Below are 27,946 nucleotides of genomic sequence, written 5' to 3'. Positions count from 1 at the left end.
CGTTCTATGCAACATCGGAATATGAACTAAAAAGAACCTGAAAGACAATAAAATTTTCTACATATATACAAGAGGGCAAGTTTTACAAATGCAAATTAACTGTGATTATTTTGTCATGAAGTGCAAAATATAATCATTATTATATACGTTATGAAATTCCAAAGGACTTACCTGTTGTTTTTCTTCAACCTTGAATCGTGGTGGTGATGTAAATATGACGACACTCTATACAATATTTGGTTCGGACTGTACACAGTTTGGACTGCATCAGTTCACGGTTTACACTCTGACACGTGTGCCATTTCTCGAAGCAGTCCATCACACAATGTGACATCGTCCTCTACAGCGGTAAAGCGTGCTCTCGCTTTTCTTGTTTATAGAACAAACATCTTTGTTTCCCTTTAGCTGGCCAGTGTTTTGAATGCTTCACCTCCAGTCGACTCAGTTGGGCCCCAGATGAACTTGGCCTCCCCCGAGAAACACCACTGACCGTGATATTCGTCTCATGTGATTGAAGAATCAAATCACGCAACAAAATTTCGCGGAAATTTTTGTGCATCATTTTTCCATCACATGACTTGTGTAACAGATATTCATTGAGAATAGTCATGTCTAGTAGGTGGAAGAATACTCGCAAAATTGTGATGCAAAGTAATTGCAATAGCAGTCGAAAAGTGCCAGTCCGCCACTGATACCGAAAGTCACAGTGACGAAGATGTCTTTACGCACAAAGTAACACTGGCTCAGTGTGTTTATACCACTTCCGAGATAAACAATAAAAATGATATAAAAGAAATATAGGAGTCTGACACTGACTTCCTAACTTTTAACAAAATATAGAAAATCCGCCACTGACGTCCTAACTGAGAATTCAATACTGCAAACCAATCCCTGAATGAGCCACACTTCCTTGAAAGCTCTGGTAGCACTGCTATGAAAGTGCTTACGAATATTTCCTCCTCTAACTTCTCAAAACAAAGCTGACCTCTATTGGCTCACCAGGTCATAAACAGTCATATCTAAAGGTAAATAGTTTCGAAACCAGTACCCTGATAAACGATTTCATTGTTCAGAGCTAACAAATAAACGTCTGGCATGAAGTTCATGAGTTTGTTTGGGTTTCAAACCCAAGGTCAAACTGCCAGCACTCACAAAGGAAGCACGTGGCTTGCCCATAAAAATTATAACATTCGGCCAGCTCTGCTTGCTACTTGATGTGAATAATTATAACATTCGGCTGTTAAAGGTTAAAGAAAGGCCATGACATAGGTCAGGCAGTTAACAGTTTCCCACTACAGTAGCCTGCGGCAAGTTTTCTCCGAGTACTTCAGTTCCCCTGCCAATTCTCATTCTGACTGTTCCACACTCATCATCATCTATCATCCAGGACTGGTGCAATAGGCCAAACAGTAGGCGATGTGTCAAGTGGGCTGTCTCACCCCACCCCAAGAAATTCGTTAAAAATATCAAAGTGTTAATCATAGTTACACACATTTGTAACTCTGGCATTTGAAGGATGTGAATCATTAGTTTCATGCCCATGCTGCTTCACCCCTAAGGAAAGAGCAACGGGTACAAACTGCATAGGAGGCTGGGTGAGCCTCAGAGCCCATCTGGATGTTGTGGGAAGATAAAAATCAATTTCCTTCACTGAGAATCAAACTTCGATTCCATTATCATCCAGCCCATAGCCTAGACCTTACATAGTCTGAGCTACCCTTACTCCTGATATGAAGGATATGGCCTACATATGAAGGAGAACACAATACAGATAAATAGTTTTGAAGTTCTCTTACATCCTACAAGCAACATACCTTACTTATATATTCTCTGGTGACCTGGATAAGATACGGCATGGCAAAATCCATGATGTTATGTCTCCAGGCCAATTCCAGGATAACATCAGGATGCAACAGATCATAGCATTGAAACAAACAAGCAGCAAAACAATCATGGCTCCCCTTTTCCAGAAACCATGCCAACAATTCCTCTGCGACCTCTGCATTCTTTGATTCAGCTGCATACTCCATTGCATCCTACAAAGCAATCAGATTGTAGTGTATTTACATAATACGAAGTACCCTGAAATTTACCAGCAAACAGCTGATTAATTCTTGGTGCGTTTAACAATGTACCAAACAGGAGGATAACTGAAAATGATGATCTGAGGGTGTGCAGTGTCAAATGAGTTACCATGAATCAGATGTGAGGAGATCTCTAATTTATGTAACACATAATAAAGTATATCCTTACATCATAATACTAACTGCAGCACAAATTCAAAATAAAATCATTTGCACATGATTAATTGCAATTTCATCTTACTACTATAAGATAATCACTCATCCAAGGACTCCTACCATCTGTATACAAAAATTATGAAACTGGAGAAGAGGCTAGGGTGCAACAAAGGGCTGTAGAGCCACTGATGAATGTATGAATAGAAGACAATAATCTGGGTATTACATTTACACTAAAACATGCAGTTAAGAGTAATATTGTGATCACATATCAGATATTTTAATTAAATAAGAATTCAAGAAGAAATTACATCATATTGCAGGAATTATATAAACATTAATGCTGCGAATACTTAACAGTATCTTCAACAATTTTGTAAAGGGAGTAAAATCCATTGTGTGCATGACACAAAATACTTAATGAATACAATTTAATAAATGAAACATGTCATACATAACAGAATCTCAAACTTACAGATGTGCACTAGTGGTACTTTATATATGCCAATATTAAAACTTACACATGTAATGCCATAATGTGGAGTAAGAATAATTTAACCATTTATTATGAAAAGGGTATGAACCAACAGAACCAAACCTTACAGGAGACACAACAAAAAATTATTTTACTGCTGCTAGTATGGTCAGAACCAACAGATATCTTGCAAAGGAACTACAACATCTCCCTGCAAACTGTGTGGTACTTAATTCTATTTCAGAATCTTACTATTTAACAAATTATTTTTCCTTTGTTACTCATGTCCCTTCCTAATTAAACTGAGCATCATCAACTTTTACTATGCATCAGAGCAGGTTTTCTCAAAATGAACAGGAATGTAACCTGCTGTAGTTAACAGAACACTCAACTCGTGCCGTTTTCAGATATGCTGTACACACGGTTTTAAGAACTTGAACCCATAAAAATATGAATATGTCCAAATTAGTGATTTGTGCCCTTTCCGAAATAATCGATTCAACTGCCAAATTGATTTTCATGCTGTACAGTTATTTCCTATTATGGAATCAGATGTGTGCCAGTGAGAAATACCCTACTGTGGGACTGGCACACACCACAAAGTAGTCAACCAGTTAGCATGTACCCTCTAAGTAACACTTAGGAACAGTGTTTCTTACAATGAATACTGCAAAAAATGTATTTAAACAACCATACCTTGAACAACCGATCCTTCTTGCAGAGTTCAACTGATTGCTTCCAACGGTTGTTGCCCTTATAAAGGTATGCAGCGATGCGTCTGAATTCTATTAGTTCATGTTTCTCCAGCTTTTGAGCCAGTGCAATATTATCAAAGTTATCAAATGCATCGATGGATGTACGAAGCCCTTGGTAATCTTCTTCTTCAATTAACAAATTGTTGAGGGCCTCATTAATTGCTTTATTGTTCAAACTCTGAACAGAGCGAAGGTATGGTTTCACTAGCTGCAGATGATTTACCTATGTGTGGACAAATTCAGTGCTTCTTATCAATACCAGAGCTATGATCATTATTTTCATGGTTCTAATAATTAACTGGCATGATTTCCATAAATCAAATTTTTTTATAGGACATTAAATTTCACTTTTATCAGAATCGCAAAATGGGTATATAGAAACTAACAGAAGCATGAAACAAATCTACTGAAAACAGCTTGTTTTTATACAGGGTGATTCATATAGAACCGGCCCGACGAAATGAGCTGTAATATAAAATATACCATACAGACATTTAAGTAATTTACGCATCACATATCTTGGATTGTGTGCCGTGATCAGAGCAGGTGTTGAAAGTGTCCGCCGTTTTCAAGTAGGCACGCCTCCACCCGTGTTTGCATATTCACTGTGACTTGCTGCAGTGTTTCTTCAGTGATGTTCCTGATTTCATCTGAAATGTTGTCATTAAAATCCTGTAACGTACACGGTTTGTTTGCATACACCCTGTCCTTCAGTAAACCCCAGAAAAAAATCTGGGCTGGTAAGGTTGGGGGATTTTGGGGGCCACATCTTTTTAGAGATGACACGATCGGGGAAGAAGCTCTCAATCAGTTCCATGGACATGTTGGACATGTGGCATGTCACTGAATCCTGCTGCAAATAACCCTGTGTAAGTTCCACATCATCCAGCTGCTGCATGAAATCATAAAAAATATGGCAGTATAAGGTGCTGTCCATGGTTGTGTCGAAGATCCGTCCAATGATTCGTAAACCAGAAATGGTGCACCACACACCCACTTTTTGTGGGTGTAGTGGTGATTCAGCAATCTCATGTGGGTTTTCAGACGCCCAGATCCTGGAATTTTGTGTGTTTACGTATCCTGATAGGTGGAACCACGCTTCATCACTAAACCAAGTGATATCCAAAATTCTGGGGTTATTGTGCACGAACTCCCGAAACCATAAACAGTATCGTACCCGTTTATCTTTATCAACATCACCCAATTCGTAAACACTGGTGATCTTGTATGGACGAAGATTCACTTTCTTTGCAGCCTGCTGACACGTTGAATAAGAATACCCGGTTTCCTGGCTTAGACATCATAATGATTTCTTGGGAGACTGTAGTAACTTGTCCCGCACAATCGCTATCGTTTCTTCTGGCATTTCTGGGCGGTTTCTACCATGTTCACTTAAAAGTGTCCCCGTCCTTTCCAATTTCTGAGCCAAGGTCTGTATAGTTGATTTCGCTGCTTCTTGCGAACTCCAAACTTCCTCCTGAATTCCAACTGTGTGTATGCAATTGAGCCTGTCACCCAGTATGTGTGCATGAGAAACACTCGCTGTTCAACAGTGTACTCCATGACTGTCGCCTGCACACTGCACACATGTTTCAGGATTGTCCTTGACCATGCAGCATAAGGGCTGCCACTTGCTGGATTATGCATACACCATTCGACTCAGCATGGCCCACGGATTATTATGTCGTAATTGTGAGCGGTTATATGCATCACCTGCGGAATTATTAGCAAATTCATCGGGCCGGTTCTATACGATTCACCCTGTAGTTTTGCTGTCCTTTAAAATATGCATCATCCTTGCAACTCAATATGCTTATCTATGTATGTAGTTCACAGTGCTCATCCAACTGTCATATAATGTACCTTCAAAACTAACACCAGCAGTGTAAGTACACAAGTTGAAAACTTGTAAAAATTTACAATTTTGCTGTTAGAGGCATGGGGTTGCATTCAGGTCAATTTCTTTCTTCCACAAGAAATGCACTGGAACCAGGACTGCAATGAGTATACTTTCATTGTAACTGTGGTATTGAAACATGTTCTGAAGGTCACAAAAATGATGCATGTATGTGTGAAAGAACCCAGAGATATTAAATGTTAAGCAACCACCACCAACTACTGTAAAAACTGTTGGTCAAATTTCATTGCTAATAACAAATAAGGAATAAATTCATATACCACATTACATACCACAAAACGTAATTTATACAAGCAACAGCTTCATCATGGACAAGGACAGATACACTGTAAAATATGGTAATTAGTATTCTGAGTTAACACGAAAATCTGAATCCTTACTGCACATCTCATAACAAATATGTAATAGTAAAAAAATAAAGAGGCTTGTGATTCTGTGGTTACTACAGATGATTCATAAGATGCTTCATGGCTGACTAAAAATACCCAGTAAGTTAATTCACTGTAAGACACACAATGCCTCAACTTTGTTAAGTATAAATTCTTGAGTGTTAAATTACCTATGTGCAGGACTTGGAATATTTTCATATAGGTTGCATGAAAAGGCCTCATTAACTTTTATTTAGGTTTTCTCCATTTCCAGCAGTGGAAGAAAGAGTGCCTTGGGGGGGGGGTTAAGATTTTTTTCTTTTATATTAATCTCCTGTATCATCATAACGGACAAGCTAGATTCTGCATGGCACTGATTGCACTGAATGCCCATCAAACGTAGCGGAATTTCCATACCTACTGGATAGAAGACTGCACAGAACACAGGTTTAAAGGACTCTATACTGGTATTAAGAAGACATCTGCTTGTTCTGATTCTAAAGAATGTCACGTAGCAAGAAAGATACATTATTTGTTAGTTGATTTGTGGGGGGGGGGGACAAAACCTGCTGCTTGTATGTTTAATAACATGTCAATGAACTGCTTCTCTAACCCTGTCACAATTCTCTGGCATGCAGACTGATCATGAGCTATTGACAAAATGATTCCTAATATTGCTGATATTCCAAAATTTTCTCATCCAAGTAATTCTGCTGAGCCAACAGATATGTAGCTCATGCCTTTTACTTCCTCTGGACCTGTACTAACGACTTACATTTTGACATCTTTTTCATATGTCTTACCTTTGTAAAGAAATTGACGGCTCTTGTGTGATCCATGCGAGGTGCCAAAACCAGCAATACATCATTCAGAAGCAATGGTTTATAATCCAAGTAAAACTGGATTGCCTTATAGTAGAGCTCAATGTTAGCAACCTGTAACAAGTTAATAACCATAACAGTAAAAACAAAGACAATGGGTGGGTTGACAGGAATTCCAGATTTAACACAAAGATAAGTTGATTTTATAATAAACTTTCAGCTGTTACTGGTTTGAATCAACAGTATAGTCAACAATTTCCCATACACAATGAAATTTCCATGTAACCTCTTCATGACAATGGAGGTGGTACAAAAACCAGCATGTGTCTTACCAGTCTACTGTTGTGCATACATGTTTGAAGGTTCTGTCCATCACAGGACAATGATTGTACACATGCAAGAGCTTTGTTAAGGTGTGTCCACTTTACTCATGCTCGCAAGTAATGTGGATGATATGACAAGTCACGAGACAAGCAAATTTTAGTTTTAAAAACTATAGTGAATAAATTAAAATATGACTACAGCCTATACACATTATGAGTAAATATACGGATCCTCACATGCCGAAGCCTGGCGAGCAAGTGTAGTGTGGACGAAGATTTACAAGCACAAGTAAAAGCCAGCCGAGTCTCCTGAGGAGCACGGGCATGAGCACAAGAAATGCATGTCTTACTGAACCTGCTGTTTTGTTCATATAGTTACAGCTGCTACTTCCAATACCAAGGGAAATCCTAATAGTCCATATACAATGACAGCTGAATCAAGTACAAGTCCATGTGTTATGCAGAAGGCATTCTGTGCTTCAAATATGACTGCTGATAGTGACCAAAATTTCACAAAACTGTGAACTGGAGGAAAGTGACGCAGAAGATTCCGATCATGAATCACATTCAGACACTGACAAGAGACCCAGGAGCTGATAAAAATGAAACTGGTCATAACCAGGGTTTAAGACATCATGCTAGACAAAGGGTTTCCAATGAAAATCTGCTGCTTTCATTTCTCTGAAGGCAAGAAGAATACCCACTTTATCTGAAAGGCAGAATGATACTCAGAGGAGATGCAATATATGTTCTGATAAGGAAAAATACCATACAGACAAGCTGATAGAACAGACATGTTCCATCAGTGACCTAACTGCAATGATGGACTACTTACTGCACCTTGCTTCAATACCGTTCACCCAGTGATACCTTATGAAAAATGACTCACGTGTTGCACATGTTCACTGTTTATGTTGAAGTTCCTTACTGAACCAAGTACTATTAATTACAAGGTAAAGCTATTCCTGTAACAGGTCATGGAGGCTTATAGGGTCGAGAGACATTTAGGTTCCCACATTTTCTCTAGACAGTCAGCTCACTGATGGCAGTGAGGTTGTCAGCCTTACATGTTACACCCAGGAAGATTTCTGGTAGAGGCTGAGTTGACCCCAGGGCCATAGTGTGGATGAGTGTAGTAGGTAAATTGAAAAATCCAATGACCTCATTGGGAAATGAACCCGCAACCTTCCGGCTTGTAACATAATGCATCAACCAACTGCACTACTGCATTCCCCTGAGTACTACCACTAGTGTGCATAATGATGTAAATACATTTTTTCATTTCTTTTGCCAAATTTGTAGTTCATCAGTGACCTATTTTACAATTCAACAGCAACATCTGTGCGCCCAGAATCTGCATAACCACAAACTGAAGTGCACCACAACAGAATCTGTTCTTATTTACTTTCTGTCTCTAATCAGAAATCTTCTATGGCATGTAGAAAATCATAGAAAACAGCAAAAACCAGCCAGCGAACATGTTAAAGAAAGCAGTATAAAAACCAACCTTTTTGCCTCCACACTGTAGAACAAAGAACCCTGACAAAAATATCATGGTCTCTCTTTCTTACTTACTTACTCATGGAGCTGAGCCCTTCTGGAGGAGCCACCAATTCTGCAGCTACTCAAGAATTTCCCAGCATTTTAAGGAACCCGAAGGTTCATTACAGTTTTCACAAGAGCCCTCCACTGGTCCCTATCCTCAGCATCATGGTCTCTCACACTGTGTAATGTGGATATAGTGTTGTTCCTTACTAAACCATGGCATTTAACAGTTTTCTTTTTTGACACATGTGCTATTAATTAGTACCAGTGGGGTGGGTCAGAGTTTAAATGGGCACTGTTACAGAATATGGAAAATTGTACTCATCTGTATACTTTTAAGTGTTTCAAGAGCTCTGCAACAGATGCATCAACGTTCGTTTAATGCAGGATTTCAGTCATACCTTTGTGATGATGTCCTTGAAATGTCCTTCTCTCCATGCTTCGCTTGGATGGTTCATCATGGCTATCACAGCATTGTCATACTCTTCATATTTGTCATAAAGGAACACTAACTCTGCCCATAAGTGTGCCTGTTCTGCCGCCCGCAATACCTGAAATAAGGCATATATCTTAAGTTTACTGGAGAGTTCAACATAAAGTTCAGCTTTAACACAATACAAGTCTGAGAAATTCAATGAAGTCTACAAAGAACATACTGATTCACTCCCTACTAATAAAAACTTAAGTCTGACACCACTAAAATACTAAAGCCGGTCATCTGATACAAACACAGGCCGGTTTCTAGAATATGCACATATCATAAGACACTGCATTTTGTATTAAATAGTACCTTTCTTTAGAAACTTTTGGTTCATTTTGTTGACCAGAACATTCTAAAAAAAGGGACTGACCCTCTGCCATCCAGCAGTTCAACACCTTACCTCTCTTTGTTCAAATGTAACCCTAGCCCAAGATACATAAAGATGGACTGACGCTAATACATATGTTCACAGGGATGTGTTGAGTGCCTAATATGCACATTTTCAACTGCTTATCAGGCTAGCATAATTACATCTCCATGTGTTATTTTTTCTAGGTTCTTCAATAGTCTCAGTGACAAAGATTTATATGGCACTCACTTGCATTTAATTAAGTTCAATGCTTCACCAACTTGTGTATTGCGTATTTCAGCACTAAAAGTATACAGGAGCTGGAATAGTGCAGTTAGCATAGCGACTGGACACAGGCTGGTTTGCCAAGGAGCTAGAGTTTGAATTCCAGTAAGGGCAAGATTGTTCTCCTCTCCATGCCATCAGCATCATGGCCAATGGATACAAAGGGCTCTTTCCCTGGGGGTAAACTGGCAAGGGTGTGAAGCAGACCACTCACCTCCAACTAGTGCAGAGGTCAAGAATACATGGATACATACATCCACTCTCCCATATGTCATGGCGTAGTGCTTACCTATTTAATTGTAGGAACAACTTTAGCATACCTAACTAAAATTATACTATTTTCTACCACTATAATATTCCTACCTCTACATTAGTAGTTCTCAACTGGGGTCCATGACATAGTTTCATACAAAGCCAAACTACTTGCAAGCATTGAAAATATATAATTTCCAATATTTACAATAATGACACAGTATATCTAAAAATATATAAAAAAAGTATATATGAACATATCAACAGTGATATTCGTGACAATGTACTGGGAAAAAGTAAAACTGATCCTTACATTCCTTCCTGTACAATTAATTATTCCAACCAGCTCAATACCTGACATTTGAGTAAGGAGCCCCTTTGTTGTTTCTCGTGAAGAAATCAGTTCTAATGACCTTGCAAAAGACGAGACTCATGATTTCCACAATAACCAGAAACTTAATTTTCATTTTGAATCATTAAAACTGGATCAATTCTGGTGCTAACCTGGTGAGGCATATCCCATTCTGACCATGTAAGCTTATGAAGTTCTAGTCCCATTTGTGACAACTTACCTCCATGAATCCAAATTGAAAAACTAAAAGATGGACATGATGTGCATGGCTCTCTCCGAACCATTGTCCAGAACTGATACATTGGTTGGCAGTAAACAGCAGCATGAGCAGTGTTCACACTAATAAGTTTACTTTCTCTGTCCATGAACTAAACACTTTACACTGAATCTTAATGTTCTGGTAATATGTGATTAAGATTAATTTCCACTGGAAGGGGGTATGTGATGTCTAACACTGAGACTAAAGATTATGTCAAGTGAAACCAGTTTAGAATCTCTGCTCTATACAGATCTCCATCTATAGCGTTACACTTTCATCCTTAGGCCTACTGGTAATACACTACATATTGCAACAATGTTATGTTAGATTTTCTTCCATTTCCTGACATGAAAATGTGGTTTTAATGAACTTCCAACTGTATTCATATTACAGGCTTGTCAATGGAAATAACTCCACACAATCTTGTTGAGTCACACAACATGAAATCCAAAACACCTAAAATGTTAACACATTTTTTCCTCACCCTGTCAAGCTGAACCATTCATCATCTGCAGCTGGAGGGAAAATATCGGATATTCAGACGAGTGGGGAGACACAAATGCATATGGAATTCTGCGCAAACGCCCAAGTGACAACAGACCTGATGTGGGAAAGGTATGGCACCTATCAAGTGATCTAAAGACAAGGCACTTGAGGTAAGACCCTCCATGAACTTCTTACAACCTAAGCAACATCTTTGTAGATTCTGAAAAACTTAATGCCATACAATATCTACATATATAACAAATTGAGGAACTTCTCCTTGTGCTATCCTAAACGGAAACATCAGAAATTCATCAAATAACTTTTCATGTACCAGCCCTTAGTCAGCCCATGGTTACCTCCATGTCTGTATAGTAAACTGCTGCTATGCTAGCACAAGTAACAAGTTTTCATCTCAACTGAATCATTTTGTATGTAGATATTTTCAAAGAGGCCAAGCCAGTTCCCAGAATTTCAGTCAAGGAAAGAACTGCAAGAATGGCCTCCAGGTATTAGCACACACTGCATTAGAAACCAACCTTTGGAATGTTGACTCGAGACCAGAAAAGTTCCAGATGCTCTCTCATTTTTGCAGGTTTGTATTTAGAGTACAGAATGGCCAGTTCTGTAAACATGCCCATATGTGCTCTCTCCAAACCCAGTGCCGCCTCAAGTAAGTTTATCAGTTCTTCAAAATAGCCTCGATCCTGGTGACAAAAATCAATAGTTTGATACAGGATCAGTTACTTTATAGTCTCTCTGAAAAGCTTCAAAGGTAATCTGGTAATTGTATCACAGTTCAAAATTAACTCAGCTTGCATCAAATTCATTATTATGTGAAATACAAAAAGCATAAAATTATGTCTACGGATAACTGATGGAAATATTCGTTAAAACTATACATCCCACAAAAAGAGATGCCTGCAGTTCAAGCTGTTGTTTAAATGGCACAGACATCCATGTGACTAATAATACAGGGGCTTTAAAATTAATTCAGTTTTAACTGAATTTATTTACAGAACTATATGATATCTCTTGGTGTCGGTGAACAAAGAAGTCTTGGGAGTGTGCAAGTCAAATGAAGAACACTTTCAATACGCACACAAGCATCCAAAACATTATATAGTGATCTCAGCAATCTCCTAACGGATCGTGTTAAGCGATGATGATCTGAGATATTTAAATTTCTTGCTTCAGCTGCGATTCAATTCTGCATTGACTGTTTCTGTAATCAGGATCCTCATGAAAAAATACATGGTCCAAATTTCGGGAGTATGACAGCTGGGGATTGGCCTTATCCAAAATATGCAGGGAATAAAGTATACAGAACCTGACAAGAAAATGCTGACATCAAGCATCACATTTTCTGCATGCAACTGAGCCCAGTCCTGCTGAAATAATACTTTATCAAGATCAATATTCATGTTACAAAAGCAAAAGAAAGCTTTCTTTGTGGACTCTGAGATGTCAGTAACCTCAATATCTTTAAGAATTGCACACTGTACTTCTGTGGTCCACACATGCATACTCTGCTTGCTTATGTAGCATTCTGATGGGGGTGGGCCTAATCTATAAGTAACATACTTTCTGAACTGCAGAATCTGTGAGAGCAGAAGAAAAGGGCCATAAAAATAAACGTCCAGCTTTACTCCCCTCCATTCATTTTGATACAGAGATGATTTCACACCTTATCAAACAATGTTGAATGTCTATTGAGAAAGTCATCTTTCAGACTTTCTTGAATTGTGACCCTTGTCTGCTGGACACGTTCAATATATTCTGATACTGTTCACCAGTCCCAGTAATTTCAAATTTAACTGAACTCTTCCCTGCAGCCCTTGTTGGAGCTTTCCTGCACACAAATGTTACACAAAACTCATACTGAACTTGATTAACATAAAAATTTGGTAAAATCCTACTCGCAAATAACACACACTGTTCTCTGTGCACATCATGTTGATCAGCATTATTTCATGCTGTCACCATAAGGCTGGCACTTTCCTGAACTACCACTGTGATCAATGGCATCACACACCAATACTTATGAACATACAATTAAAACTGGAAAGAAAGAAACTGTGCAGTATAAGCTAAACTATACCTGATAATAATTAATTAGGTCTTCTAGTTCATCTGCATGCACTACAATATGAAGGCCACACATCTGGGCCAGGCGGAACTCTTCACTATCTACACAGGCAAAGCACACCTCCTTCCAGGTTCGTGTGCTGCAATAAATTACAATTAGCGCTCATTAAATCACTGCTGTGTGCGTTAATAACTGAAATGAACACAATCAGAACTTATTAATCTCATAGCAAAGAAATGGATTACATTTATACATGCACAAACATTGGAAAAGAAAAAGAAGATATTTTGAAAGATTATATTTAATACAATAGAAGTGCTGTGACCATCTACCTGCCCATATTTATTCAAACTAATAATATATAGATCAGAGGCGAACAGAACATGAAAGTTAATTATGCATGTGTTTTTCTCTCTTTATACAAAATAGGGTGTCTGTTCCTTATACATCATAAAACACTGTGCCTATTATGACCAAAGTTTGCATAACTGCAGAGGACCTCCACTGTGAAGTCTTCAACACTTAAAGAAAACAAACAGTACGGGCACTAGGGACCCAAATAACTATCTTTATTAACCACCAGCTATAAATAACTTGTGAAGCAAACCTGCAATTACAGTATGCACATGACAGTTTTTGATTATGATTATGGTTATGGTAATGTACCAATGTTTTTCATGTTAAGTCATATGTACCTATTTTATCGTGGCCCCAATGCATAATAAACAGAAGTCCATAAATCATTTAGTCTTCAATATCACTCATGAAACATATTTAAAGTCTGGCACGTCTCGAGTACCAGTTACAGTGGCTTCAGTGATTCTTTACTGCGAGTGCTCTAAATTATGAATCTTTAAGGAAGTTGGAGTTGGATGATTTCCAGCAAACCATATGCTTGGAACATCCCTTCCATTCAAATAGCCCAACAATCTGGTGTTTAAATGTATACAATGAAATACAGAGCACCACCATCCTATTGAAAAATAAGTGTCATTCCAGTTTCAAGTCAAATTATGAAATAATCCATGTCTAGTGACATTCTGAACTGTCTTATGTTTGATGATGATAATGGTTTATATTTATGCTACCCACCTGTTTGCTTTCCTAGCACCATCCACAGCTCCTTGAAATTCCTTGAGATGAACAAGAGTAATAGCAAGACGAGCAAAATTTGATACATTGTTATATAACAGCTTGGCTGCATCATACATTCCATCATCAAAGCATCGATCACCGATCTGAAGAAAAATAAATAATTGTGAAAATTATGAATCATGTTTACTGGCAAGATATCAGTCATAAATACAATTTATATCTGAAAACTGTTAAAAAGACTGGACTTTAGAGACCTGCGGAGATGCCAAATTGAATCATGAGTGATTTAAGAACCTGCAATTAAACCATGCCACTCCAAAATGTTACAGCTAACCAGAAATTCAAATGAAATCTACATTATATGGTCAAAGACAGCCTAAAATACAAAAGTATCAATGAACGGAATATACAGAACCAACAATAAAGACACAAAACGAAGAACATAGTCTGTCCTAACCCTTCAATTTCCTAAGCTGCTTGAGGTGGTTACCATGTATATACAAAAGCAACAAAGAATAATTCAAAATTCCTAACAAATTTCTTATCAGAACCAAGAAATGACAATTTTCTCATGCTCACACAATTTCTAGTACTTACAACTGTCAGCTCATGTTTTTTCTACTGCAAGTTAAAATGGCTATGTGTTGAGCATTTCTACCTCTGGGTGACAGAAAATGTTTTCAGTTATACGGTTTTCAGATTTTATAATGCTGTCTTTCCTGTTACAAGCAAGAAAGAGTTTCAGGGTGAGGTGTAACAGTAACTTTATGAACTGCCAGCTATAAACAGCTTGGGTATCAAACCTGCAATTACAGTCTGTTCATGAAGTTGTGAAGAAAATCTCTGGCTGGGTACGAATTGCTCATGATGATTGAAGTGCCCCTCCCCCAATTTTATTTTATCAGATCTTTTCTATACATTAATGTTAACACATTACTTATGTGTTTTCATGTTATAAGAAAGTTCTTGTCATATGTCATACTCATCATATTGTGATTCTACTGTATAAAATTATAAAGTCAAAACTTATCATTCTGTACCAAGGCTGTTCACAAGGCATATGATCCAAGGGTTTTAGTAAAATCACTGAAATGAAAAATGCAGGGCAACTGCACTATCATCCCAATACTTCTGGACATAGCCACCACAAAGACTGAAACACTTCCACCGTACTGTGGGATGAGTTCTTTGATTCCCTGTTAGTTGAAGTACTGTGTTCTCTTCACCAAGCCACTGTTTCAGCTGCGCAATCACGTTCAACTAACACACATACAACAAACAGCAGATGATGGATATATTGACATGCGTGCCAGCAATGACTAATACATCCCTCCAACATATGCTTGGTAATTTTATTTCCTTGGATTGTGAGATGTGCCTTGTAAACTTACCCTCTGAACACCTCTTGTACATACATCACCAATTTTAAGATATTATGAGTACCTGTCAGAACAAGCAGAGTACACATCTCATCACATCAAAGCTGCACAATATTACCTTTCAGCTTCAGAAACTTACTGCAGCAAATTACTGACTGCACTTAAAAAATGTGATGCCTTGTAGCATTTCATGTGAGAACAGACTTACAAACAGTAATTCTGTACCTTTTGGATATCGGCATGATTAGGACCAGAGATGAATTCTTCAAGGTCAGCCAAACGGTTAGTTCTTGCATAGGCATAAATCAGTTCAGATTCAATATATGATTCTCGTGCCTTCTTCCGTGCCATCTGAAGATATCTAACCAAGTCCTCCCAGCTTTCTGCAATTCCAGCATCCATAAAATTATCATTCTCCAATATAATTTTTTTTAGCCATGATTTGTAAACGTAATACAGTAACTATGACCAATTCTGATCAGTATTAGATTATAAATACGACTGCTAAACCACAACGGCAAACTACTGTATTTCCTGGTATACAATACTTGCTTCTTTTCCTCAAACACAGCCTTAAATATCACAATGTACCTTATTAACCGCTGTGCTGCAGAAAATATTTCTTAATGCCTCCTTCCTTAACCATTATGTGACATATACTGGCAAATATCGCATATTGCATCATGGTGCCAAAAATAAAAAAACTGTTACAAGGTAAATGGAACAAGCAGTAACTCAGAATACCCATTAACATTTTGTGTATTTCATGACCAAAGTATTAAATATAACAAACCTGGTATGCACTGTAACTCATTAACATCTTTTACCACATATAATTAAAGTATTATACAGAACGCAGTCTAACGATGTGATAAATTTATTGTTAACCAACCAGTACCTGTTTTATGAGCAGTTTCCACAACATCTATGTAGGCTGATGGGTCATCTGCTTTAATGAAAGAATCAATTGCTTCCTTCACTAGACCCTGCTGCAACTGAGCTTTTGCCAGTTGGCTCCACACTGCAGGCTCATTACATCTTTCAGCAAATTCATATGCTCGATCTAAGTTGCTGACATTATCAATCAAAACCTAGAAAAAATCGTACATTACTGAAACAACAGTAAGCTATGACTACCCAACATAATTAGTATTCATTTTATGTCCAGATGCAGTTTCAGGAGCCAGGACAGCTCAATTATAGCAATTAGAATACAAACTGGGCAATGGAGTTCAATTCCCAGGAAGGGTAGCGGTTTATCTCTGTCACCATAAGTACACTAGCAGTGAGCTCCTCCAGCCTCCCATCCACGCATTCCAGGGACCTTACCTGGGGGTAAAGTGACTAAGGTATGAAGCCAAATACTCACTTCCAATCTGAGGCCAAGGTTAAAAATGTGTGGAACTACACCTTCAGTCTCTTAGACATCTTCACTGTGGGGTGCTGGATTAAGCACAGGAACAAACTGACCTACTTTTGATGCACTTTCCTTAGCAGAACTAAATGGAAGCATGAAATTAAAGTGAAAATAAATGAACAATTTCCTTTAAATCCAGCACAGAACAGTTACCTGAATTGCAGATGTGTTTACGTCGAACTTCTTGAATATAGCGAAAGCTTCTTCATACAACTGATTGTTTATTGCAATGTTGGCAATGTCAGGAGCATCATAATTATCTAACCTGTTGATATATTCCATTACACGTGTTCTATCTGCTTTTATTGCAGTCAAGATCAGTAGATTCTGAAGGTTTCTATATTAAGGAGAGAAATTAATCATGTGATTATGTTATTATAGAGTACTTCATACAAAATGTTGTAAATATTAATCCCAATGGTCACCAGGTTTAGATAAGCATCACCTCTGTCCAAGTAAATGATGGAAGGAATTTGCAGAATTTAATAATATGCAAACCCAGTAGGGAAGCAAACTGACTGACTCTGTAAAGTGTAACATTCTCTTTGGTGTTTGTTCTAATTATTATCGTTATCGTTATTTCTAGTCACATTACAGACAACGGCATTGGTGGCTGCAATGGGCTGCTGATGTGGGATTATATTTACAGCACAATCATGAAAATCAAAAACACTAACACAAGATGAGAAAGTAAAATTTCTGAAAGATTATGACATGAACTTAACACTGCTTACAGAGAGAAAGAGATTATGAAAATATGTAAGAACTACTTGTCAGTGAAATAAATTCTAAGATCTTGGACAATTTTTATTCTTGTGAAAGTCTTCTATAACAAAACAGAAAACAGTTTCCATTCATTTATTTATAATTTGACATTCCAGCCCAAAGTACTTTTAGTATTATGAAGAAACAATGTTGTGCTGACTTCAATAACTTATAAAGGAAGATCACTTTGTAAGATGCATGATTTGAGGTTTTCATGGTGGTGACTATGAAGAATGCTGTCTTCTGGGACGTGGCACTGTGTAGATCTTGTGCGAATCGAAGCCTCCAGCTTCAGGGTAGAAAAATCTGCGAGCGAGGGACCAGCTTGAGCAGGTGGCTGCAGACTGCAGATCTACATAGCGTCACATCCCAGAAGACGGCATTCATCACTTTATAAGATGTTCGGAAGTATCTTCTCTATGTGAGCACAATCTATTTTCCTGGATGCACAATATAGTTCAAACTTACCTGTGATCACTGAACACAGAGTTGTCAAGAACAATTTTCTCTAGAAGTTCAATGAGTTCGTTGGGTAGGTCGGCTGTCATGAAGGCTTTTACTGTTACAGAAATATCTTCCGGATCTTGGGTTTCTGAGAGAGCAGTCTGAACCACCTATGCAAATAAAGTGTTTCATAAATTCTTATGCATTTAATTCATTCTTCTGGGTGCATTTACTGCATTCACTAATGCTATGCAATCATACTTAACACCTCAGCACTGGAGGAAAAATGTAAATAACATGAACATAAATGAATTGGGGTGAGGTGGGGGGGGGGGCTGTGCTTGAATAGAAATGACACAAAATTTTAAATTTAATACAATTTTGCACTGTAAGCTAATGTTTATCAGTGTTTGTACCAACACTACAATCATTAGGCTAATTACACACTTCCTAAAATTTCTTAAGTCGGTACTGTGGCATACAGACCTAATGCTAAGCAGTTAATCTGTAAACATCAGCTGTTGCTAGATAATGCTCGCAATACACAAGCAGTGAACAGTTCAGGAACAGTGTTTTCTACGTTTTTGGACAGACTGTTGCTATGCAATGTGCGTGCTGTAACATCACACAACAGTACGTGGCCATCACATGACATGTTTCCTGTGTGTCCATTAGCTTGTGGATGTGCAGTGACATCACACAGAAACAATGAGTAGGGGTCATGTGACAAGCGTTTACCATTGGTTGATGCTGGTCCCTCAGATATATAAGTGTCATAGCTCAGTTGGGAGCAGTTATGAGAGTGAAATAGTAGTGGTAGAATCATGAGATGACATCGACTCGGAACTATAAGTGACAGTGACTGACTGTGTGTGACAGAGTCCTGAGTTATGACAGGGAAATTGTAGCGGCAGAAACATGCAAACAGAGCGAAGTGGAACAAGGAGTACAGAAGAATACATGATGTCGACCTGTGAGAATTTAAAGTGTGATTGAAAGATTTTATGTGTAATATCTGTAGTGATCTGAAGTGATAGTTTCTGTGTTGAGTTCAGTTGCTAAAAAACAACTAGAAGACAGAGAATCCTATTGCATGTGCAACGGTGAACTGTAAATTGTATAAATCAGTCATAACACTGTATTTAGGTGTGATTAAGAGGGGGTGTATAAACTAGGTGCTAATAAATCCAATCATCCGAACTAGAACCTGTCATTTTCATTGTGTGTACTACCCTACATGTGACAGTACTATAACATCTAAGCTCCTATGCAGGTTTTCAGTGGTATGAGGGTACGTCAATAAGTAAGTTACAAATGGATATAGAACTTAAACAAATAAAGAGTACTGATTTGAAAAATGCTTTTATTTCTCGACATAATCTCCCTGTACATTGAGGCACTTGTCCCACCGTTTCACAAGCCCCTGAAAAGCACCAGCCCCAAGAATTTTATGCTGCTGGTTTTCAGGGGCTTGTGAAATGATGGGACAAATGCCTCAAGGTACAGGGAGATTATGTTGAGAAATAAAAGCATTTTTCAAATCAGTACTCTTATTTACGTTCTATATCCATCTGTAACTAACTTACTGACTTACCTACGTATCATTTGACGTCCAATGACACAGCATACAACAAAGCAATATGTCTTAAAATATAAAGCAGCAAAATGCACCCAAGACTAAATGTGACTACAGTTTGATTTTAGATGCATTTCTAAAACTTGCCAACTGCTCTGATTATACAGACCCTTCTTGACCACTCAAGATCATCAATGGCAATTGGGTATTGGGATTTCTTCTACATGTGGGCCTAAAATAATAATGATACTTCCCAGATGGCAGAGAAGCTGATAAACAATCAACAGGAATCGTTTGCTGGACTTTAGCATTTATTACGCTGAGGCTAAGCTTCTATGGTTCAATGACCATCAGAACCACTTCAGCCAGAAATTTAAACCACTCAATAACACCGATTTCTTTCATACATTCTTTCTCTTCTTTTAAAACTGAAATTGTGTCAGGGTTAGGAACCTTATCACAGGACTATAACTTACTTGGTCTATTAAAGGTCTTTTGAATGGATTGCTTTCATTCAGGACTTCAGTCCAAAGTTCAGGATTCCGCCTTCGCACCAAATACCTGTGACAAACAAATGCTTAAGGAACAAAATAAATGTCCTTTAACATAAAAACAGAAAACCATTTCTTATAAGATGACAATAAAATGCCAGAAGACAATTTTTTCACTTCTACTATTTCACTGTCTATATTTTGCATGGAAAAAGAAAACTGATCCTATATTTAAATTACATCTCATTATAAACAGGAAGCACAGAATATTCATTCCCTGAAACAAAATGTAGTTACTATGGAACCTATGCAGACAATTCTTTTTGTGAAGGTAATAAAAGATCCTTGCACATTATTACTGCCAGTTCTGCTTCCAATTTTGTAAATATGTACAGCAGGTTAATTATACTTTTGTGGTATTCTTCCTTAATCAAAATAGAAACTACTAAGTGTACAAATCCTTTAATGCAATGTCCTGTCTGATTGGATATATTCAGTTGAAAGAAAACACAAAACAATAAGAAATGCTATTCACTGACACATTACCTTGCTTCTGACTTGAAGAGGGAATTCTCATTGCATACACTGATGAGTTCCCTATCACACTGTCCTCTTTCATATGCCACACAAGCTAAGTGTGGATCTCGCTTTTCACAATATTTGCCAACTACTCGACTGTCATAAAACTGGTTTTCTCTGAAAATACAATAAAACAGATCATACAATAAATAAGCACGAGAGAGAACAAGTACACTTCAAGAACACTTGAACCCAAATCATGCTTAACAACTTGAATACCCACTTGAGAAATCTCTCAGGATTGTTGTTACTATCAATGTAGATTTTGGCAAGTGCATTATGGGTGGCAGGTTCAACACAACCCTCGTGAACTCTAGATTCAAGCCATGGGAGTAGTAGCTTTAAGCGGTTTCTCTTCTCCACTTCCTCTACCAATTCATCAGTTGAGAACTGACCTCTGACTACCAATATCAAATTCTTAATTATGTCCTCTGAGCAGTCAACATCCAAAAGACCACCAATAACAACTGGAAGGCGTGAGGGGTTCACCTGAAATGAAAGACATTTCACACAGGTTATGGTTAAGCAATCATTTCAAACAGACATGATACAAAAAATGTGCTTTTGACCACTGCATATATATTGGCTCTTTTCTCTTCCCAGGTTTTGTAACACAAGATGAGCTCACATGACACCTCCTTCTTGTGCTCTTTTGGCAACCAGTGCTATATATATATAACCTGGAAAGTAAAAGTCTGTCATACTCTGAGGGATTTCGCTACTCCATCAGCTTCCAATCCTGCATGAGTGTCTTCTGCCTTCACGTTTTTTCAGAAGCCCTCTGGTGATGCTCACTGGAAAATCTCTAAGTGGAAACATTTTTCCATTCTGAATGAGATACAGTGCATGTGCACTCAGAAGTTCTGATGTGACGAATGTGAAGCATCAGTATTTTGTACTTTATCACAGATTTATGAATGAACTGAACACACCTGAACAGCATATCAGTCTGATCTACTGTGCCCATTTTATTGCTGTACCCCAGAATACATTTTAGCTTCACATCTGGTTCTTCTCTGTTCTCCAGGGATTCCTATTTCCTGCTGTCACACCACTTCACAGCCATATTTGAATCACTGGTCACTGACTTCTCAAGGCAAAAGCTTTCATGACAGAGGAGACATATCTTTTCATTGCCTCACACCGTACCACAGGAAATGGTCACAGTAACTGGTGTATCAGTTAACACTGTACAATGAGTTACCTTTATTCAAATGTGGTGCAATCAGTATGATGACCACTGATCCTAACATCCCATATATCAGGATCCAATGCAATGTTAATGTCTAACCCTGTGTACCAAAAAATGTCATCTTGTAACAACAAAATCTTGGAATGCATATACACATCAATAGCCTGTTGACAGAGATGTCTGCGTGCACTTGCATGCACACGTACACACAAAGTCATGCTAGTGTGACTGTAGTCCCAAAGGGGTTAATAACTCATGTACAACTAGATTTTAATAATTTCAGGTGGACAAGAAATACATTCTCTTCTGTCCTGCTCAGATAATAAAATAAACAGACTCTGTAGTGGGTGTAATTAAATATCATAATAACGGCATCTAACAGTTTACAATGACTGTAATTTGTTGCTTAAATTATTAATTAGCAGCATTCAACAGAAGCAATTGTCTTTTTGAAAAGCATCACATCATGATTCCAGTGTAAGCAACATATGAATTTAAAACTCTACATTGGAACTGCATGAATATTTAATTAAGAAGAGCAGTAACTCACCTTCTGAACATATATTTCAATGTACTTCTGCAAACTGTTGCGGTACAAATACAGCACAAGGTCATGTACAAAGTCAAAACGGTCACACACTATAATGAGAGGAAGCTGGTCTGTAAGCTTTGCTTCCTTTAAGAAATTTTTTACTCTTTCTGGATTGTAGCAGTTGGATTCCCGGCATATCCTCTCCACTTCTTTGATTTGTCCAGTTTTGCATGCTGCCTGCAATCAAAACAATGATCAAACAATGTAAGCTTCATACCTCAAGAGCAAATCGTTTAAATTTTTCTCAATTTACTTCATATAGCCATATGTGTATACAGTACTGAGTCATGGCATTTCATACCTTTGCCAGCATAAACATTTTCAGTTTTATTACTATATAGTGTTTCATACTGAAAGAGGATATATTCAGACACGTATCAGTCATAAATCAAAGATGGCAATAAAATTTAAGCGAATCTTCAGCCAAAGGCATTTTACGTCAGCTTAATACTGAGGATTCTGGCCTAGAAAACCGAGATTAATGGCCATGGGAATCCCTTGCGCTAACCACGCAACAACCTCAATCCGCAAACAAATAATAGTGGAATTCTGTTGACTTCATGTTACTGTACCTGAATGTATTTGAAATGAACTTCTTGATCTTGACTAAAGTTCACAATTGAGCCTAGGAAATAAAACAGGCCTTCATAGCTCTTGAATGACTCAAAAAGGTCAATGAGGGCTTTTGTTGTCAGCTGCTCATGGTACTTCGTTGCAATCTGGAAAAAAAAATACACTTCTAATCAATCAGTTAAAACAGAATTTCACCTTTCATTTATCAGTCTTTCCTGCCTACACTTAGTGAACAAAGAAAGACTAGTCTCACACGTTGCAAAAATGCTGCATCATACAGTAAAACTCACTTATATTAGACTCCTACCGGACCTGGACATTTTCCTACTTTGTATCATGTAATGGGCATATTGCACAGTACATATTCGTGTGTATTTGTTCTACAACACAAATCACATTTTCATGCTATGTATCTGTATTACACTCCTTCTGAACAGTGTATATTTTTAGTTCTCTTTCTTTCAAGCGTGTTTCCTATTCTTATGAGAAACAAGTTAGGAAATGTAAGCATAATGTACCAATTCTTGTGCGTCTGTTCCTTTTATTTAGTTACCAGTATCTCCAAATCTGTAAGACTTACAGAAAAAGTTTATTTGCCATAAAATGTAATATTTAGTGAGTTATGCTAGAGATGCACACAGATCTCCATATAGTGTCTGTTAGTTTTGTCAGAATAAAACAAAAAATGGAATGTGTTGACAGATTTTATTAAAACTCCCCCAAATATCCATTTCGTAAAACTCGAATCAGTGGTTCTTAGATTATTTTCAGACTGATGAATAGTCACTGGAAAGCTAATGGGCAATCTTGCAACTTTCCACCACAAATGTGACAAAAAATGCTTCTTTCCAACACATTTGTCACAACAGGCAACTCCCAACTAGCTGTCACTGTTTACCTGTAAATTTTTGTACCAGCAATTCTTGCACTTTTGTTTTCAGTTATTTATGGGTAGCAGCTACTAAAGGTCCCATTAACTTAACCCGTATGTAGGAGATTGTTTGCATTCTGGAATCTAACTGTGGGCAGCTTATGCTCTCCAAGTTTTAACCATTATTAAATGTGCATCATGAAATTTCTACTGCACAGGGCAGTATCTTTCCCTCCTTGTCCCGAACTTCCTTTGGCCTAGGTTGGAAGACGTGTCATAGAACACAACTATGCAGCCATATGTTTAAGGTTTTGTCACGTCAAACACTTACTTTGTTTTGACTGGCACTAGCCATAAAATTTTGAGAAACTCTAATTATGGCAACGAAATGGAAGAGCTTTCCTGAATACAAAACCTGAAATAATATGTTCATGCAAACTCAGCATCTTGTCAAAAAGCATGAGAGAGAGGCANAGCCATAAAATTTTGAGAAACTCTAATTATGGCAACGAAATGGAATACAAAACCTGAAATAATATGTTCATGCAAACTCAGCATGTTGTCAAAATGCACGAGAGAGAGACAGTATGGATAGATTTATTTGAAAATAGTGAAGACGAAAAATACAGCATGTACTGAACTAAAGAAAATTAAAATTTTTCTTTTCTGAGTATACATTGATTAAATTCTCATGGCTTCAGTTTGTGACTGTGTAACAAACATACTGTGACATGATGCATGAAAGCCAGAATAGTGGAACCAGAGCAGTACCATGGAGACGGCCACTGCAAAGAAATGGCTTGGTAAACATGAGGCAACAAATATGCACACAATAGAGGAACCATAGGAGTCAGTGTTTTCTTTGCAGTCCTTGCTGAAGTTGGAGAGGAAGGACCAAGGGACAGCATGAGGAGAGCAAGTTGCCTCCAGTAGAGGGGGAGTGACTAATAGTAGTCAGATCCTTCCTCTCATTGAAAAGGAGGCCCCATTTCTGAACATGTAAACGTTTTGGAAAGAACAGAAATATGGTCAGGGGTCCTAAAACCAAGATTGTTCTGGCAAGATCCAGCAGCAATTTACCTAATTCGACCAGGAATGCCAGTCCTGTTGATGACAGTACTGATAAGGGCTAGCAGTAATTTACTTGAAATGACATGACATGACTAGACTATACCAGACCAAGAATGCTGGGAGAGGATCTAGTAGTTACACCACTCCCAGCTTTGAAACAGAAAAATATATGACAGTTTCATGGGACCCTGAATCAAGAATGACTGAGGAGATGGGCAGCATCAAATACCAGACTGATCAACAGAAATGCTGGATGGTTAGCTGCATGACTGCCAGAGTCATGAGACAGAAAAATATGGCTATGAGTACCATGGGACCTGGAACCATGAATGACTGAGGTGAGGGCCACCAGCAACTTACCCCACTGACAGACAGGAATGGTGCTAATGGCTAGCAGTCACCAGCCACTGTGAATGGACGCAGTAAAGGGAACCCCCACTGTTGGAGGGTGCTACCAAGTAATAAACAGCGACGAAAGAGTGGTTATTTCTAGATTGTGTCGAATAATGAGTGTGTCATTAATTATTTGATGTCAAGAGTACTATGGATTCAATGAATTCAAGAGCCAACTCAAATCCTGCATATAGTCACTAACACATGACAATATTCTTTCAGTACTAATATCACTAATTCCCTTCAGGTTAAAATATGGCTGCCACTTCCACAGTATCACAGGACTTAATATCCTCTATTCTCAACTGATGAACTGTTCACCAAAGTAAAACTCTGGCTGATCACCCCACAGTAACAGGAGATTTAAAATTCCCTATTCCATGATGGTACAGGGCAACAGCATCACATACAATCATTACAAATGTCAGAATAAAAACCTGCCTGAACACATATCTGAAGGTTTTGTCTGATGTTCGCTGTCAGCATAGCCTTCAGACACTCCAGGGAGTCCTCCACTGAGAGAGTACCAAAATAACCAACCAGCCATTCAGGATTCAGTAAGTGGGTATGTACTACAGCACGCTTGATGTCATATAGATCTGCAAAACATGACAAATAGAGCTTAACACAACCTGTACTTAGAACATTTTAATGTCACACACCACAGGCACAGAAGTATTACATTCTCTCCTGATAAATGGATGTCAGTACTATCTCAAATACGTTTGGTGTGGCAAGTGAGCACAATTGTACTGATTTGCGGCACTAACATGCTTTAAACCGGAAATGTAGTGTTACACTTTATAATGAGGCAAAAAAGTTGACAAAATTCTTTCCAATGTAGCTATAGAGTATTTTAACCATTATGGGTCAAGTACATCTCAATTTTCATCAAAAAACTGTGTGGCAGAGTATACAGACATGTGTATTCATGCCATGTTACATCTCATTTGATTTAAATGAATTTCTCCATGAAAATTACACTTTCAATATCTAAGTTTAATCAAGGGTCATTTTTGTCCCAATCTTCACTGAGCAACTGCTGTGAAATCTGTAGGCACAAATATCCATATCAACATAACACACACATACCCAGCAGGCCCAGCAGTACAACACACCCAGTCACAGGAGCAAGACACAACACAAAGCACAATACACACACGAAAGTAGGAAGAATACTCCGATAGAAGATAGGCGTGACTCGCGTATTAAGATACGACATAAGGATGACAAATCCTGAACAGTTTTAATATTTTTAATATTTAAAATTTATCAATATATATGATGAATATATATTTCAGTATAAAGACAACAGGGCATGCAATGAAGTAGTTTGACGTACATCGAAAAGCACCTGAAGATGGCACTTTTGTGCTGAAACATGTAGTGCAGGAGAGAAGAGTAAGGTGAATAAATGTATGCACTGTAAGATGGTTAGAATAAATCATGGACATAAATCAGTGCAACAGGATGCTAAAATATAACATTATAACAAATCACATTAAATTGTGATTGCCTCAATCTAACACGTAAAATCACATTCTGCAAAGCAGTATTTGTGTATTTTATGCACCACATCTTTTTGTCAAGAAGTGCGTAAATTATGCATGTATACATGCTAATGTGGAAACAAAAACAGATATACTGCTCACTGAATGCCATGTTCTGTGCATGTTTCTCTGAATCACACAGACAAAGCCTTGACAATATAGCATTTTATTCCTGCCTTTTAAAAATGAAGTAATATCTTAGTAACATGGTTATTATGGAAACAACCTATATCCATCTCTTATAGCTAAATCTTCATCATATGAAGAAATTCAGATGAAATCTATAGAAGTATAGGGACTAGTTCTATCAATTTTGCTCAAATAAAGTTTGGCCCGAAGACAGAGACAGAAACCACTCTCTGAAATGCTGTGTTTTAAATAAAAATAGGTTGGTGTTGGTCCAGAGACTGGGATTAGCTCTATCGACTGGGCCAAACTGAGCAGGTTTTACCTGAAGATGAAGCCAGAATCCAGTCTCTGAAAATTGTGTTTTAAATAAAACAGAATGGCATTTTAAATATAAACAGGCTGATGGATAATATCCAGAAACATGATGAGTATTTGAGGCAAATATCTTTCACGCTTGTACCTGTGTAGTGTTCCAGAGCTCTTTGCAGTAGTCCTGCCTTCTCACAAAGCTGAGCAATATGGGCACGATCATAATGAGTGAACATCTGATTTCCAAGTATAGCATCTGCTACCTGTGGCGCTGACATCAGATTCATCTCAAGCAGTCTCGTCTGGAGTGGACCTTCTGATGGACGGTTATTTTTTAAAGCATCCAGTAAGAATGCTGTGCACTGCTGGACCATGTTCTGTTCCATAAAGATGTCTACAATCTAGAACATGTACAGCAAGCATCACACAACCATTAATTAGTCTTCAAACTGAAATCCCATTCCCAAGGTAACTAACATATTTCATACTTCATTTAATGTCTTCAAAAAGTGGAGTTTTTTTTTT

At 37.9% G+C, this 27,946-nt stretch overlaps 1 protein-coding gene across 1 annotated transcript in view; it reads right to left on the bottom strand.

Moving 5' to 3' along the window:
* LOC111867588 (clathrin heavy chain) overlaps nucleotides 1-27,946 on the bottom strand; it is a 73,284-nt gene that overhangs the window by 4,145 nt on the left and 41,193 nt on the right. Inside the window, exons 11-28 of the mRNA XM_023857574.2 lie at nucleotides 27,573-27,822; nucleotides 25,875-26,032; nucleotides 23,098-23,244; nucleotides 22,484-22,702; nucleotides 20,965-21,230; nucleotides 20,709-20,858; nucleotides 20,148-20,232; nucleotides 18,120-18,265; nucleotides 17,040-17,223; nucleotides 16,368-16,560; nucleotides 15,695-15,852; nucleotides 14,088-14,233; nucleotides 13,008-13,134; nucleotides 11,446-11,613; nucleotides 8,847-8,996; nucleotides 6,560-6,691; nucleotides 3,412-3,693; nucleotides 1,815-2,036 (exon numbers count right to left, since the gene is read on the bottom strand). Coding sequence (XP_023713342.1) covers nucleotides 1,815-2,036; nucleotides 3,412-3,693; nucleotides 6,560-6,691; nucleotides 8,847-8,996; nucleotides 11,446-11,613; nucleotides 13,008-13,134; nucleotides 14,088-14,233; nucleotides 15,695-15,852; nucleotides 16,368-16,560; nucleotides 17,040-17,223; nucleotides 18,120-18,265; nucleotides 20,148-20,232; nucleotides 20,709-20,858; nucleotides 20,965-21,230; nucleotides 22,484-22,702; nucleotides 23,098-23,244; nucleotides 25,875-26,032; nucleotides 27,573-27,822 — 3,183 coding nt within the window. The remainder of the gene's footprint in view (nucleotides 1-1,814; nucleotides 2,037-3,411; nucleotides 3,694-6,559; nucleotides 6,692-8,846; nucleotides 8,997-11,445; nucleotides 11,614-13,007; nucleotides 13,135-14,087; nucleotides 14,234-15,694; nucleotides 15,853-16,367; nucleotides 16,561-17,039; nucleotides 17,224-18,119; nucleotides 18,266-20,147; nucleotides 20,233-20,708; nucleotides 20,859-20,964; nucleotides 21,231-22,483; nucleotides 22,703-23,097; nucleotides 23,245-25,874; nucleotides 26,033-27,572; nucleotides 27,823-27,946) is intronic.

This window comes from Cryptotermes secundus, unplaced genomic scaffold (genome assembly GCF_002891405.2).
Source record: "Cryptotermes secundus unplaced genomic scaffold, Csec_1.0 scaffold480, whole genome shotgun sequence".
In the NCBI taxonomy this organism is placed as follows: domain Eukaryota; kingdom Metazoa; phylum Arthropoda; class Insecta; order Blattodea; family Kalotermitidae; genus Cryptotermes; species Cryptotermes secundus.
Note: the sequence above shows the minus strand (reverse complement) of the source record. Positions and strands in the feature narration are given on the sequence as shown.